At 39.8% G+C, this 17727-nt stretch overlaps 1 protein-coding gene across 4 annotated transcripts in view; it reads right to left on the bottom strand.

The window, feature by feature from the left end:
- Positions 1-17727, bottom strand: part of RABGAP1 (RAB GTPase activating protein 1) — a 155411-nt gene that overhangs the window by 21244 nt on the left and 116440 nt on the right. For all 4 annotated transcript variants that reach the window (XM_021691691.1, XM_021691689.1, XM_021691692.2 and 1 more), the window contains exons 15-19: positions 12872-12946; positions 9427-9552; positions 8696-8839; positions 6905-6946; positions 6541-6669 (exon numbers count right to left, since the gene is read on the bottom strand). In XM_021691691.1, the coding sequence (XP_021547366.1) occupies positions 6541-6669; positions 6905-6946; positions 8696-8839; positions 9427-9552; positions 12872-12946 (516 nt within the window). The remainder of the gene's footprint in view (positions 1-6540; positions 6670-6904; positions 6947-8695; positions 8840-9426; positions 9553-12871; positions 12947-17727) is intronic.

The raw sequence follows: 17727 nt of genomic DNA, 5'->3' as shown, positions 1-17727 counted from the left end.
TGAAGATGTCTGGTACACTGAGGAGATCTTGAACCCAAAGTCCTCACTGCTAAATAAAGAAATCTGACACAAATCCATCTTCCTTTTCTAGAATGCTAATGGCAGGGACTTCACTTTTTAGTTACTGATTTAAAAACCTGAGATTTACATAGGACTTTCAAGATAATAAGATACCTCTACACCTACTATTTTATTTAATCCCCCAAACAACTGAGATCACCTCACTTTACTGATGGGGAATTGAGACATAGATAAAGTGACATGTCAAAAGCCAAGGACCCAGTCCATTAGGTGGCAAGAGCAGCACAAGAACACAAATCTGGGGTAATTGTTTCTCATCCATCTCTGTAGTATGTTCAACACTGAGCACAGTTCTTGGCACGTAAGAAAATCTACAAATGTTTGTTGCTGTGAATGGACTTAAGGAAAGTAGATGTCTGAGCAGAGGAGGTCAAACAGGGCAGGCCAAATGAGCATGGATGATGATGATAATAATGGTCATCAGTAGAACATCGGCTATTTTAAAGGCATCATCTGACTTCTCTCTCTACAACCCTGCCGTGTTAACCTACCTTGGGTCACAGAGCAGAGGCAGAGCCAGGATGACAGCCAAGGTCCGTGGGACTCCAAGGCCTGCACTCATAACCACTTGAAACAAATCAACATCCTATTTAATTTCTGAGCCCTTTTATTTAATTTGTTCAAATAGTTCAGGCTCAAACTCCCTCAAAGATCACTTAATAGAATTAGGCATTCTGGTTCTACCATCTGAGTATTTTTCTAAAATGCAAGTAGCAAATTAGTAGCAGAGAACCCAAACACAGATAAGAACCAAGAGAGACCAGCTTATTAAAATAAAATAAGAAGGTAGTGGGCACTGCTCCCCTTGTGACAACCAGCAAAATTAGAGTTCACTACAGAGAAAACGAGCTCTCACTCAGAAGTTTCATGAAATTCAATCTAAAAGGTAGAAAACAAGCACAGAGGTAAAACTATAGCCTGATCTAGTCATAAGGAAAACTGAACTTAGCTAAACTTTGCTACAACTGAGCTAAACTGACAGAGACTGAGCTTACCCGCCATTACAAGACAAACATCACCAAAAATACAAGGAGCCCCTGTCCCATTCATTCAATCCCCCCTTTCCAGGATGGCACACTGATGGTAAGCACTGACTTTAGAGTCTGAAATTCCTGGGATTTAACCCCAGCTCCATCACTTCTTAACTTTACACCTTTCGAGAGTTTTCTTCAATTCTCTAAGCTTCAGTATATGCATCTGTAAAATGACCTCATATGATCACTGTAAGGACTGAGTCACTATGTGCAGACACTACGCAAGATTCTGTGAACACATTAAGAAGCAACAGTGATGAAGGCACTGCAATCATAGAGCTTAAAATCCTAACATACACTAATATACAAATGATCTGAGCAGAGAATGAAGTTCAAATTAATACTACTTTTAGCTCCTGAATAAAAATATCCCCCAAAGGCAAATATTTCCAAATGCCAGGGTTTTCTGTTTCTCCAAAGACCAAATGGTTAGGATTACATTAGTTTGGAGACACTGCTATTTGGTTTCTGTAGTATCTTTTTCTATAGGTAGTCTGAAGTCTTGCACATTCACTTTAAGTTTGAAATAACACATCCCAATGATGCAATCAATGGTTCAGAAGATCCATTTCACCTCAGATAGGATTCCAGAGCGAAAGGGTCAAGTTTTCAAACTCAGGTTTGTTCTAAGAAACCCACCGGCAATCTCTGTTATGGCTCCTACTTCTTCTGAACTAGCCTTACATATCTGACTTCTCTCAAACATCTCAAAAAATCAGTTGCTCTCATATTTCTTGAATCAAAAAAACTTAAGACCTACGAATTAATTTTTCCCCATTTTCTCCCTTTAAATACAATGCATAGCCCAGTTATGAGTATGAAAGAGTTATGGAGCTCCTAGGACCACTGATGATCTCCTGGAACAATCTATTTAAAGTGAAATTCCTGGGGTGCCTGGCGGGTTCATTTGGTGGAGCATGGGACTTCTGATCGTGGGGTTGTGGGTTTGAGCCCCACGTTGGCTGTAGAGATTACTTAAAAAGAAAATCTTTAAAAAAAAAAAGGTGAAATTCCTTTTAGATCTTCTATCAGAAGTGGAAACGATCTTTCTATCTCAAGACAATGACCCATAAAGGGAGAGCAACTCAATGGACAGCTCAATGAATTCTGATGTATGCTGTTAAATTTGAGATTAAGAGCAGAGGATCTAAGACTCTTTAAAAAGTAAACAAAATATTTCAGTTCCACAATAAAAGTAAGGAGCAAGAGCGAGAAGGGGAGAAGTAAAAGGACTGAAAAGAGAGAAATTAAGAAAGAGGCAAGTAAAGATTGACACAGAAAGATTTATAGAGAAAAGGAAGACACACAGGCAGAGAGGAATACAGACCTTTTTGAGCAACACCCCCGCCTGGTGGCCATTTCAGACATTGCCACACCTGACTTAATTCCTACTGCAATTCTGCAGTTAAGAGGCCACACAATGGCGTGGAAGGCTCTGGGAATGTGGAGTCAGAAGGCCTGAATTCCACAAGGGCCCCCATCACTGCCCAGCTAGGTCCAGTGGGTAAGTCACTTAACTTCTATAAGCCTCAGGTGCCACACGTGACTTGCCCTGCATACCTCACAGGGAACTGAAGGGAAGAAAGGAGATATCCATAAAAACTACACAAATACCGGAAATTACAACATCAAACTGTTAAAACACAACAGCAACAAAAGTAGGAACTGTTTCCTCAACTGGCATGTGAGGCAAAGTATTCCTAATTCCCACCCTAGTCAGGAAGGACAACTGAGAAAACCAAGCCACAATATTTAAGAAATTAAAAAATAATGGAATGGGATTTCAATGAGTTACAAAGCCAATGTTTCTTTTCTAAATTCTACACCAGAAAGTTCAAAAGCTAGTTTCCAAGCCATTCATAAAGCAAGAATCCCCTTCTCCATGTCTAGAGGGGGCTCCAAACCCACAGATGATCATTTGTCCTTTCCTGCTGACGGAGGCACTCCCACATGATGCAGTCCACATAATGCAGGGCTCATGACTGAGCCTGCTGATGAGTTTCCTTATTTTTGAGCTAGCAAATTATCACTGTGCCTGAGGTTCTTTGCCAATAACTGGCTCAACTACTGCCTATATTTCTCTTAATAATTTTTGGGATTAATATACCTACCAGAGTACAAGTAACCATCACTAACTACACTGCATCCCGCCTTTTAGCAGAACAATTTCATTCTCATGTCCTTTTCAATATGCAGGCTTTCCACACCGTGAATCAATTTTAAGAAAAATTACTTTCTCACCCAAAACCATATGCAAGTAGGGGGAATTATCCAAAGTGTACCCCAGCCATGCAGAGTTCTCCAGGGCCAGAAGGAATTATGTATCTAAGCACAAAATATGTGTGCTGTGCAGCCTTGTCTACCTTAACTCCTTGAAAGCACAGGCAAAAAAAAAAAAAAAAAAATATTAAACACCTCCAACCTGGACTATGGAAATAAAGGATCCATATATTATTAAAGTGTTTCAAGCTACTGAAAACCCAAAAGGTAAAACCTTCAGCTGGAAGCTATTTTAAGTCTTCCCCAAAGCCACGTTAACTCTCCAACTCTTCATAAGACAACACTTGGTAGAAACTCAGCAGCATATTCATTTAATTCACTCATTCAACTAATTTTTATATGTCAAGTCCTGTTCTTATGCTGGGGATCTGACAATAAATGAGATCAAGTTCTCTCTGCTGCAGGCTTAGTTTGGGGAGGGGGCAGGCAGACAATAATCAAATAAACATATAAGATAATGTTAAGTAACAGTAAGTGATAGGAGGAAAATAAGACAGGGTAAAGAGATCAGGGTGTAAAGTGTTGAGGGAGCTACTTTAGACAAGGTAATTAGAGAAGGCCTCTCTGATGGCATGATATCTGAGCTTAAGACTCAATGAGGTGACCATGATACCACGTGGACATCGAGAAGAACACGATGGGTGGAGAGACCAGCCAGTGAAGGGGCCTGAGGAGTGAACATGCTCAGCATGTTTGAGAACAGCAAGAAGGCCAGGTTGTCTGAAGTGGAAGGTGTAAGGGGGAAAAGGAGGAGGAGGTAAAATCAGAGAGATGGTCAGAGGTCAGACGGTATGGCACCCTGTAGGCCAAAGCAAAAACTCTTGAGTTTCATTCTGAGATAAGAAGCCATTAGAGTTTTAAGTAAGGGAGAGATGGAATTAAAAAAGAAAACCATTGGGGCGCCTGGGTGACTCAGTCCGTTGAGCATCTGACTCTTGGTTTCAGCTTAGGTCATGATCTCAGGGTCCTGGGATCAAGCCCAGCACGGTCACTGGGCTCCGTGCTCAGTGGGGAGTCTGCTTCTCTCCCTCTCCCTCTGCCTCTCCCCACCGCTCTCTCTCTCAAGTTAATAAATCTTAAAAAAAAAAGAAAAAGAAAAAGAAAACCACTGCAGAAATGGGAAGACATGGAGTCCACTGGAACATTCCAGAAGACAAGTGACAGTGATGGTTACACTAGGGTGTTAGTGAGAAGGGGCCAAACCAATCAGATTCAGGGTGTACTGTGAAAACAGGGCTGGGATGGAGGACCAAGATGTGGTGTGAGAGAGAAAGAGGTATGGAGAATAAGCAAGGGTTTTGGCCTGAGCAGCCAAGTTCCAGGAACTTAAGATGGGACACTGAAAAAGGAGATTTTGGAAGGGAAGAAATCAGCAACTAAGAGGCCTCCTCTTGTGTGAACCAGGCTGAAGTGGAAAGAATGACTCAGAGAACCTCAGAGTTCACCTGATTCTGTGCTCTGTGCACAAACCCACCATCTGAAAATGTTTCTAAAAAGTGTGCATTTGATATCTGCTTGAAAAACCAGGGGGCGCCTGGGTGGCTCAGTTGGTTAAGCGTCGGCTTTTGGCTCAGGTCATGATCCCAGGATCTCCTTGCTTGGCGGGGAGCCTGCCTCTCCCTCTTCCCCTGCTTGTGCTCTCTCTTTCTCAAATAAATAAATAAAATCTTAAAAAAAAAAAAGAAAGAAAGAAAAAAGAAAAACCAGAGAGGGAATAACCACGGTAAGAGCCATCATTTCTTGAATGCTTACTAATTACCAGGCATCATGGTAAGCACTGTACACAGTGTAGTTAATCCTCACACATGACAGCACTTAACCACAGTACCTGGCACATGGGAAAATATCATCAAATCTTATCCAGAGTATTTGTGAGGTATGTAACATTTTAAGCTGAACAATAACTTTAATAATTATTTCACTAACTAGAGGCTCTATTTCTTTTTCAAATCCTTGATTTAATTTATATTAGGATTTCTATTGTTTCTCAAGCTTAATAGGTAGGTAGTTTTAGTATTTCCTTCTCCCTTTCACAAAGAGGGCAGGCATTCCAAGGTCCTAACTTTACGTAGAGATTCCAGGTTCAGCTACCTCCTGAAGGCCCATTTTCATATTATATGGCTTCGTGAGCATTAAAACCCTCATACCTACACCTAAGGTTCCTTCTATATTCCCCTGAGATGTTGTTTTACCACTTCACACACACTAGCTTTGAGCTACTGTGATTTAGGTACCTGGGATTTCTCTTTTTTCTTTCAAGTTCATCCAGGTATTTGCTACCTCCAAGTGTTTAAAGAAGGGCAGCCTGGGGGTGCCTGGTCGGTTAAGCGGCTGCCTTCGGCTCGGGTCATGATCCCAGGGTCCTGACCAAACCCCGCATCGGGCTCCCTGCTCATCGGAGAGCCTGCTTCTCCCTCTCCCTCTGCCTGCCACTCTGCCCACTTGTGCTCTCTCTCTCTCTCTGTCAAATAAATAAATAAAATCTTAAAAAAAAAAAAAAAAAAGAAGGGCAGCCTGAGTTAGCTTAGTCTGACATATAACCAGAACCGGAGGTCCACTATTATTTTACATATGAGGAAATTGTGCCTTAAATAGGTAAAGTAACTTTGAATTCAGATCTCTCTGATTCCAAGTCCATGCTCTGGTTAGCAGATACCGAAGTTTCTCCCACTCACATTACAAAGTGAATACAAGGAGATGCCACATTTTTTTTTTTTACCTTAAAAAATTATACAAATCATAAATACCATTGAAAGTGATAAAAATGAGTTTCCCTCATTAATTATTAGTTTCATTTGAGGGAATTTCTGACCATAACCACAACTATGTAAAGTTAAAGAACACAGTGGGAATCATGAAACCTGAGTCCTGCCACTGCTTAGCTGTATGACGCTAGGAACTACAGCCTCTTTTTGTTTCCTGGGTCTTCAAAATGAGAAGAATACCTTCCCTAGAGTCCAAAGGCTGGGATTTGAACAATGAGATTTAATGCATAGGGTATATAATATGTAAGAAAATATCTGGAAAAAAATATACAATACAAACATCATTATTATTAATGTATTATAAATGTTCATAGTTTGATCAGGAATAATGAGACATCAACTAAACAAAAGAATCTAAATTAATGCAAATATTATTTTACCTTCATGCTGCAAGCTAATTCCATTAGTTTTTTTGCATTTTCTTCTGAGCGGTATCTCTTAGGAAGCTGAACCCTGAAGAACTTCAAGGCACCTTCAAAGTCTGTCAACAGCAAGTCATCCTTAGAAGTCTTGAAGAAAGAAAGAAAACACAACCATGTATAGGAAAAGTTCTTTGCTATGAAGATGCACAAGAAGCATTTTAAAACACCAGCACCTTTACAATCCCCAGAAGATACTTCTTAGCCAGTGCCTGAGTCACTGTGAGGGCCACGGCTACCGCACGGTGGCTGCTTAGGAGATCAAGACCAACATACTTCGAGCGCTGGACAGGGGATGTCACTCAATTTACAAATAAATGTGTACCTTTAATAATCCAAGGGCGACATTAAAAATCACACTTATTCCCTAAAAGAGAAAACACAAAAAGAAGATTTTCAGTGATTACATCTGGACCAGTCAGCTGTCTGTCCCCAGAATGCCCCACAATTTTAAAGAAAGTATAAAAACTAAGTAAAGAAATGGAATATCTTGAAAATATCTTGGAAAATAATAATTACAGATCTGCTACTGAAAAACAGCTTAAAATAGACCCAGTCTCCCATTCTTCTGGACTTTTTTAGCCCTAGTCTCACAATCAACAAGAAAGAATGCTTTTCCAAAGTATTCTATGCTTCCCAACCAAAGCATCTGACCCATAAAATTGTGATCTTTCAGGAAATAACCGCAGGTGGCCTTTTCCTTTATCTTGTGCTACCCCACTCCAAATACAGCAGCAGTCACTCTGTCTGTGAACCCTCCATCCCACAAGAGAACCTGCTCAGGGCTCCCTCCAATCTGCCTTTCATCAAATCAGCTAACCATTCTGAGAGTGCTAGGGGCAAAGGAAAGATAAGGGGAGGCACGAAGACCTGCTAAATTCTTTAAGTTCCTGGACGTTGGTTTCTATAACTAATACTCTCCCTCAAGGGTTTTCTGAGCTAATTAGTTGAAAAGTTCATTTAAATTACTTAGCATGACCAGGCCGGTGGTAACTACTTAAAACAAATGGTTGTTTATAATGCTGAGAAATTATAAAACTTAAAGGTCTGAGACTAGCAGTTGATTACATAAACTATGGAATCCCCAAAGAATGAGATACTTGGCAGCAGGTAAGAATAATAGTGTATTTGGTATCAGTGTTTCTGACAGTGTTTTAAGCTGGGTAGAAGGTACAAATGCTTTAATGGATTTTTGTATGCCTTGAAAACGGCATAATTAAACGTGAAGAAGGATGGTATAGATGTGTGTCTATAAGTGTTCAAGTATATGAAATGAAAAGAGGGTATTGAAGAGCATAGGCATAAAATATATACTTACAGAGCCATAATTACATTATTACATAATACTCCATATGAAAAAAGTTATTCTGTATAGAAGTAACACATGTACATAAGTAAACACAAAATAAGGCTGAAAGAATATATACCAAAATGTTAAGAGTTACTCTCTAGAGAGTGGGATTAAAGTATTTTAAAATCCTTTTGCTTGTGTTTTCCAGTTTCTGTAATAAATATGTATTATTTTTGAAATTATTTTTTTCTTAAACACATGCACCCCAAAACTATGCTGTGGCAAAGACTGTTATGTATTCTGATATCTTATTTTTGTTTTAGTAACAGACCCTCTAATTGTTAGCAAATTCCTACCCAGCTTTTAAAAAACTCTCCTTTGTGGCTAGATGTGGTCAGGCCAATTAGAGATAAGTGAAAATTTGGGTAGAACCTCCAGGAAGTCTCTTTTAAAGAGGGGACACATCCTCCCCTGTCCCCTGGCCCTCTAGGAAAGGCAGGTAACTGCCAACGTTCTGGCTTCTTTCACATGAGAGAGAAATGTACCTCTACTTTATTTAGTCATTGTTATTTTGGGTTTCTTCAATAAATGCAGCCAGACCTAACAGTAATACAAATGTGTAACAGTAGGTTGTTTGATTGTTTTTTCAGCAGAGAACACCTTTAACAAAACTTGATTGTTAGCTTTAGCCCAAGGGAGAGTTACTTAAATCTGGATTTTTGAGCACAAAAATAAAATTAACTAAGAAGAAATTCTATTTTAATGGAGCTGACACAGGAAGATACTGAAAACAAAAGCCAAAGTGCTATGGCCTCTGATACATACCTCACATAAAAGCAGGTCAATGATATGGAAGACCATGTAGAGAGGGAATTTTGCAGTGAAAAGTGTAAGAAACCACTGGGAGGCATACATGTGCGCTTCAAGGCTTATATCCAGGAAGTGGTTGTACAGGTCAGGGATGTATTCCTGAAATGGCAAACTAGTTAGTTTTGGGCACATACGCAGATGTTCAACTCCCACTTGGGAGGCTCATAAATCTGCCAGGAATAGGCCAAAAAAGTCACATATTTGTGCTTTCCTACAAACCTCCAATGTGCTCAGAAGAACACTTATTATCTGACACTTGGCTCCCCTTTCCAGCCCACAAACTAGCTCAGAGGAGGAATCCCCAAGATGGTGACAAATATTTGGAATGATAGTTTTTCTTTCCAAGTTTATGAAATGTTTGGAAAAGTTTGTTTCACTTTTATTATGATATTCCTAACCAGTTAGCTTCAGAGCCTTGGCAGATATTTCTTGACTTAGTTTGCTGTGTTAAAGGCCCCTACAAAGTCATCTGATCTTTTGGGTGAAAACGTAGCTCACACCCATCAGGTTCACACCTTATTAATCTTGGCATCGTCATCACATAGTGAGAAATGAAAAACATCAAACCAGTCCTTAACCCTGGATGGCTAAGGCAATCACCACTGGTCCTTAGCACCAGTTCATCAACCTGGTTCTCCCAAGTCCTGCACTCTTAGTGGCAAATGCAAGCTGGTTTCTCTTTTTACCTGCATGAGGCGCTCCAACTGGTAAAATTTGCAATGTAAATCTTCAAAGTTTTGCTTGAAAAGTTCCCTGAGACCATAGTCAAACATGATCTTGACCAGAACACTGAATGCCTGTTCTTCAGGCATCTGTAACAGATAGGGAAAGGGGTGGGGATCACAAAACATATACAGAAGTTTTCTCAGTATGTTAATTTGTCCTTCCACTCCTATCTAAAAACTAGGAAATTTCAGTGATACGTAGTAACTCAGGTAGTTGTTTTTATGACAGTCGTTCACTCAACCAAGGGATATTAACGACGCCTATTCTTTGTCAGATAGTGTTGCTATCCTCGAGAAGCTTCCCATACAATCAATCAGTACATAGTAAGTATGAATTAGGTAGAACTCATATTCACAACTTCCTTGAATTAGGCAGAAAGATCAGTGGAGATACAAGAACAAGAAAGCCTGAGTCTGCCTGAGGGAGCCAAGAACAGGCTTGTAGGACCATATCTGACTGAGTAGCAAGAGGCTGCTTCACAAGTACAGGCTTCATCTTCCTCAAACCATTTCACCTCCTTAGCTATTTTCTTCTTCCTCGTTGTTACAAACACGGCCAGTTACAGCAGAACCTTAAATATTCTAAGGTTTAACAGTAATGTTCAAAGTACTTTGTAATGTTTATGGTAATACTTAAAATACTACACAACCCCTCACTTTACTTCTATTTACAGATGTTACCCATTTATAATAATACCTACATCTTTCATAGCTTTGTGGAAAAAATATTTCCCTGATAACCTGGCAAAATGTCTAGTTTTCAAAATAGAAAAAAGTACTGGAAATGTTATTTAAGGCCTGGTATGACTGTAGCAAGCCTTCAAAATGTCAAGAAGGTGGGTGGGCTTCTGCGGAACAAGGGGATGAGGTGGGCTGAACATAGACATCACTGGAATAAAGCAGCGCTAAAGAACAAATGAGATTAAGTAATAAAGGAGAAAAGCACAGCAAATTATTAATGGACAAGTAAGAGCACTTGGAGCAAAGGACCAGATCTCAGAGGTCTCTATCATGGAAGGCAATTTCATAATTTCTTCCACATGCTGAGGGATACTTGGTCTGCCCCAGAGTAGCATTTCTGATGTCAGGTAGCACAATTGCTTTTCCTCTGAAACAAGCATTTATCTCAACACAATGGTAAGCAGCGCAGAGTTCAAACCAAGACACTGTGGATTTATCTGGGAAACCCATTTTATTTTTTTTATTTTTTTCCAAAGATTTTATTTATTTATTTGACAGAGAGCGCGCGAGAGAGTGCACAAGCAGGGGGACCGGCAGGCAGGGGCAGAAGGAGAAGCAGGCTCCTGCCAAGCAGGGAGCCAGATGTGGGATTCGATCCCAGGACCCTGGGATCATGACCTGAGCTGAAGGCAACCGCTTCACCGACTGAGCCACCCAGGCGCCCCAGGATACCCATTTTAAAGGGGTTGTGATACTTAAATGGGGACAAATGTTCTTGGACTGAAGTTGAGAACAAAGACAAACCACACAAGCCTGAGAGACTCTGAGATATAAAGTCTTACTAAAACAACAAAATTTTAAAACTTTACCCTTTGATGGATGTTAATTAGCTTGACTGTGGATCATTTCGCAATGTATAGCCTATCAACTCATCAAATTATACACCATACACACACACACATTTTTATTTGTCAATTATATCTCAATAAAGCTGGGGAAAAAACTTGACCCTTTTATTAATGTCATAGCTTTATCATACTTTTACATGGTTACTAATATCAATAAGCTAGGTTCTCACAGAAAGAAGATACGAAGTGGTTTTGGTTTTACTTGTATTACAAGCTATACAAAACAGCTTACAACTCTTCCAAAGCTTCCCCTTGTTTAGGGAAACAGAATCCAAACTCCTTGAGTTGGCCTCTCCAGCTCCCTCCCCATCCCTCATCACAGGTAATGCTCCAGTCACATTGCCCAGCTTCCAGTTCCTTTCATAGGCCAAGTCTTCCCCATTTCAGAGCTTCTATAGGTTGTACTATTCTCTTTGGTGGGAGTGCTCTACTCTCCACTTTTTCTTTTAAAATAGTTTTCTTATTTTCATAATAATGTTAGCTTAAAAAAGTTAAATGATACAGATAAGTACAAAAGAAAATGGATACCTCTTATTTTTCAGCATTCACCTTAATTAAAGGTTACCTCCCCAGAGAAGCCTGTGATATAAATAAGGCTCCTTTGTTACAATCTTGCATCAAACTTTTTACTATACCTTCATGTCGCCATTGAGGTAATAAAGACATACTTCTGTGACTTTCTGATTATAGCTAGTCAGCTTCACTAGCTCTGTATCCACAAAGATTGGGACCCTGTCTACTTTATTCACTCCTCATATCTAGCATCTACTGTGCTAAAGATGGAGGTGCCCACAAACTCTCTAACATCACCTGTGTGGTGTTTTCACCCAGCATTTTAATTTTAATCATGAGGAAATGGTAAGACAAATCAAGAATGTGGAATATTTTACAAGACAATTTGCTTGAATTTTCCAAGACTGTCAATGGCATAAAGTACAAGAAAGCAGGGGAGGGGAGTAGTTTAGATTTAAAAAGTAAAGAAAAATGACACTAAATGCACTGCTTGAGTCTTCACTGATCTTGGTTAGGGGGAAAAAAAAGCTATAAAGGACTTTACTGCGTAAACAATTGGGGAAAATCAAATGCGGACTCTGTGTAAGACATTACTGAATCAGTGTGGAATTTCTTGGATGTGACCACAGTATTATGGTTATGTCCTTAGGAGATACATGCTCAAGTATATAGAAGTGAAGTACCCTGATGTTTGCTACTGATTTTCCAAAAATAATTTCAAAAAATGTTTTTTAGTAAAAAATAAAATTTGTGTAAAAAAAGAGGAAAAGAGAAGCAGACAGAGAAAGTGTGGTAAAATATTAATTGGTAAAACAGAAGAAGAGTTCATGGGTATTCCACCTTAATGATTTTTCAGTTCTGCTGTGGATTTGAAAGAATACCAGTAAGTCAGAGGGTAAAGGTCTTTGCTGAATAAATAAATGAATAAAATGGCACTAAAAGAAAAGCCAGCTTCTCTGCTTCCTTCCCACCACTAATACACAGATCCCCAAACAAATACTAATGACAGTGGCTACTCTATAGAATATAAAATGTCCCTAAGGGTTCAATCAGCCAAGACAATCATTCTAGCAATAAAAATGAACTCCACTCTTGTACTAGTGCTCAACACTGTCATTTATTCTTACCGTGTTTCTCTTCCATGAGGATGTTAAATTAAGGAAAAGGTTTCCAGCTATAGAAGTAAAACTCATGCACTAGAATCTGGCCAAAGGCCATATAAAACCATGCTCAAGTCTAAGGCTAGCAGTATAAGCTGAGGCAGGTCATGTGTAAGTCAAAACAGACGACCTAATAATACTCACATGGAGAAGCAGAACAGCAGCGAGAAATGACTGGCCCTGGCAATAGCCAATCTCTTCATCATACACAGAATATGCCTGGAAAAAGAAAAACACAGGAGGTATAAATAAATAAATATAGTCACTCATGGGCCATACTTGCCTATAGGACCTCGAACACAGGAACCTGGAAGACACCCACACTCCACTATGGCATTTTGATGGTCAGTGAATGATGCAAATATTTCTGATTTTCTTTAAAAATTTTTAAAAAAGATTTTTTTTTTTTAATTTGAGAGAAAGAGAGAGCACGAGTAGGGGAGGGAGAGGGAGAAGCAGACTCCCCACTAAGCAGGGAGCCTGATGCGGGGCTCCATCCCAGGACCCTGGGATCATGACCTGAGCTGAAGGCAGATGCTTAACTGACTGAGCCACCCAGGCGCTCCTCTTCAATTTTTTCTCTACAATAAACACACTAGACAGAGAGACAGTTGTGTTTATTGTGCACTAAAAAAAAGGTTGCCATGACTCTGTCTTGGCCCTTGCTTTGCCCTCTTCCGTCTGAAAAATGTGCTCTTCCTTCAGGTTCCAAACACTCCATTACCCCAGGGTTCCCCCTCTTCTCTGTACTCTGACAGTACTTGCTACACAAGTACAGTTATTACAGCACTCACCACACTTCATTTTATTTTATTTATTTTTTTTTTTAAAGATTTTATTTATTTATTTGCGAGAGAGAATGAGAGACAGAGAGCACGAGAGGGAGGAGGGTCAGAGGGAGAAGCAGACTCCCTGCCGAGCAGGGAGCCCGATGTGGGACTCGATCCCGGGACTCCAGGACCATGACCTGAGCCGAAGGCAGTCGCTTAACTGACTGAGCCACCCAGGCGCCCCCCACACTGCATTTTAAATGTCCATCTTCTCTACTAGACTGTGATCTTCTTAGGGGCTGGGGTGATGCCCTATCCAACCTAGCCAGCAACTCACACCTTCAACCTAGCCAGTCACACAGCAGGCTCTCACTAAACACTGTTAACGTTATTCATTTTTCTTTCTGGGAAAAAATCTTTTGGCAAAGACACCAAAATACAATTTTTTCCACAATGCCAGTAATAACTTTTCTGATAAGAGGGATTACTCTGAAACCATTTGTGGGTTCCTTTGGAATTCTTATTTTGTATTTTTCTTGGCAGCAGAAGATTATTGCCCATCTCTTCTGAACATTATCTTTAACAGAATACTGACATCTAACATTCCTTGTGGTTTACTCTTTTTGGTTCTTTAGTTGTTTTCCAGAGTCTTGTTTTTATGATTAGTATTTCCAGTTCTCATGTAAGCTGTGGTGGAAAGGGAAATTCCTACAGATTCAAGATGTTATTCCCTGTTTAACAAGTTTATTTCTGATGAAATTCCCTTTATTCTCCACTTACTTTTTGTGCCATGCTTCCTCTGCATCCCAAGAAAGCAATTTAGAATGAGTACGTTCAGAATAAAGATCATTTAGCAAAATGTGATGCCAATGCTTTTTAGATGACAATTAAATTAACATATACATGGATTCTATCATTAGCATTTGGTGAAACACTATAGCTTTTAATATATATATACACACACACACATATATATATAAAATAATCATGCTTTCCTAAATGAGGGTAGAATTTAACATAATCTCATTAAATCCCCCATTTCATCGAAGCTTATCTAATGAGAGGGCTACACAAAGAAAACACATATACTTTTCCAAAGACAAGATATGCAGAGGGCTTTTGAAACAATCTGTTTATATAATACAATAAGGCATCACTTTGCACCTGTCAAATTAGTAAACACTAAGAAGTGTTAATAATTTTCTTAAGACTGTGTTATAAACAGGGGTGCCTGGGTGGCTCAGTCAGTTAAGCGTCTGCCTTCGGCTCAGGTCATGATCCCAGGGTCTGGGATCGAGCCCCGCATCGGGCTCCCTGTTCAGCAGGGAGCCTGCTTCTCCCTCTCCCTCTGATGCTCCCCCTGCTTGTGCTCTCTCTCCCTCTCAAATAAAAAAATCTTAAAAAAAAACTGTGTTAAAAACAGTAGTAATATATGCCAGTAGAGCTCTGTGGAAAGCAGTTTGACAATGTCTGTGAAGTTATCAATTAATAGTTGATTGGTCAAGAAAGAACAGAGGCTTCAGAGTTAGAGCTGGACTGAAATCCCACAACTGCTAATGTCTCCGTCTGGATCTTAGGCCCATTACTTACATTTCTTATCTGTAAGATGCAGATAATCACAGTATTTATATGACAGACTTGATGTATTATTCTCAGCTCTCTCGTAAATTGCTCAGCACAGGACTTAATTATGTACCACAATGAAATGTATTGAATTTCTATAGGAAGAAAATTGAGGGGAGCTTATTTTTCAGGCTCATGGAAAAGCCTGAAGGAATACATACAGATGTGAAAGTACATGACACATTTGAGACATGTTTAGGATATAAAATTCATGGGAGCTGTAATGAAATATGGGGAATAAAAGGCATTTCATTAATTCATTAACATTTAATGAGCACCAACTATAGGCCAAGCACTGTGCCGAGTGGTACAGATACTAACACACAGAAGTGATTTCTGCCCTTGAGAACTTCACAGTTTAGTTGGGAAGTCTGATGTGTAAATCAACCAGAGTACAGTGAGAAGTTCAATGTAGCTGAAGCATAAAATATTTAGGAATTAAACCAGGATACATTGCAAAATGCCTTTAATGCTAATGCTAAGGCTAAGGAATCTGGGACCAGGAAATGAACTAAGAAATTTTGATTTCATTCTGTGGGTTATGAGGAAGCACCAAAGGCTTTTGTGGAGGCCCTGCAAAAGATCCAATTCTGGGGTCATCATGGAGAAAATAATAAATAGGCTAGAACCCAAAGGGAGGGAGACTAATGCAAGGCAGCTTTTGTGAAAGTGCTAGCACATATGATAGAGGCCTGTAGCAGGCAGTGATTAGAAAGGGAAGTATGGCTATAAGAGACATCAATCCTATCAAACTCCATGTGGTTAAAGGAAGGAACTGAAAACTAAAAGAGAAATGACTGTATCTTCAGCAAGACAATGGCATGGAGGGAAAAAGGAAGACTGTTTCTAATTAAAAGAGCCATAACAACTAAACATATTATGGATACTGCTGGATCCTAATTCTAACCATATGTATAAAGACATATAGGGAAATCTGAATATGGAGTTTACTGGATGGCACTGATGGATAATGATGGATACTACAGATGAATAATGATATAATTTTTTAGAGATGTAGAGTGAAGAATTTAGATTCATGATATCTGAGATTTGCTTTGAAGTACTTTTTTTTTTTTGAGAGAGAACAAGCGAGTGAGCCTGGGAATGTGAGTGGCGGAGGGGCAGAGAGAGAGAATCTTCAAGCAGACTTCCTGCTGAACGTGGAGCCCGCCACGGGTCTGGATCTCATGACCCATGAGATCATGACCTGAGCCAAAACCAAAAGTAAGACTTAACCGACTGAGCCACCAGGTGCCCCACTTCAGGAAAATTTTTAAAAGGAATAGAGAAAGCAACTGTGGCAATATGTTCATAAATATTAAATCTGGTGGGGGATATATATGAATTCATTATTCTATTAAACTTTTATCTTTGAAAATTCTAATAAAACATGTTTTTAAATGAACTCTATCTTTAGACCTTTTTGTTTGATGTACTTAACAGACTTCTACATGAAGACCAACTGACAGCTAGAAATTTAGGCCTTGAGCTAAACAGAGATTTGGGAACATCTGTGCAGAGGTTGTAGCTGAAGCTGTGGGGGTGGAAGGAGTCACCAGGGAGATAGTATAGAGCAAAAGGAACCACTGACTGAGCACCCAGGGGAATGCCTTGGTTTTAGGAGCAGGTAGAGAGAGAGACAAAGAGGGAGTCAGCAATGTTGAGAGAGAAGGTGAGAGCAAAACCAGGAGGGTGAGAGAGGTCAAGAGGTCAAGAGCAGAGAGCGTTGTAAGAAGACCATTGTGAGACAGACACTAGAGTGCAGTGGGATCAGGAGTAAGGGCTCAGAGGCAGTGAGCACAGGGTTTCTTTATGGGAAATTTTGCAGTGAGGCACAGCTGGATGGCTGCTTAAGTGGAAAGCACAACTGAGAAGGGCCTAAAAAAGGATGATCAGAGAAGAGGATCACAACAGAAATGACAACTTTGTGGAAATTAAAGAAACATTTTTCTAAACCTAACTGCCCTTATAGTTGAAGCATCTAGTTTATCCCTGGAGAACCTGTCCTTTATTATTAGCCTGCCCTAAAACTTGTTAATTCTACCTTTTCAATCAATAATATGTAAGTTTCTTAAGGGCATGTCTCATGCCTAGTCTGTACTTCCTAGATAGTAGATGCTACATAGGTACTTGATTAATTTTGGGGGGAGAAGACTAAAGACAGATCTGAGGACAGATGAAGTTGGAGAACTCTGGTCCCAAGTCCTATTTTAGCCTTATAGCTCTGAAGTACCAAAATCTACTGGAAAATGGATTGCTGAAATTGAACATTTCCTTTACAGGTTTCAGGTACAGATCTTTTGACAGACATCAGTATGTCCCACCATTTATTATGCTGCAGTGCTAAAAAGTCCACCTAGGCATCAGCACTTCCCACTGTTGGACATGTCCTAGCTGCCAAGTTCATAACTTACAATGGGAATACCAAAAGGGAGTTTGCAGTGTTATAGGACTCAGAGCTCTTAACGTAAAACCAATTTCTAAAAGTTTAAATGTAGAGCTGGGTGGGGAGGGGTTACCTGGGTGGCTCAGTCGATTAAACATCTGACTCTTGACTTCAGCTCAGGTCATGATCTCAGGGTTGTGAGACTGAACTCTGAACCCTGC

Source organism: Neomonachus schauinslandi, chromosome 13, assembly GCF_002201575.2.
Source record: "Neomonachus schauinslandi chromosome 13, ASM220157v2, whole genome shotgun sequence".
Taxonomy (NCBI): Eukaryota; Metazoa; Chordata; class Mammalia; order Carnivora; family Phocidae; genus Neomonachus; species Neomonachus schauinslandi.
Note: the sequence above shows the minus strand (reverse complement) of the source record. Positions and strands in the feature narration are given on the sequence as shown.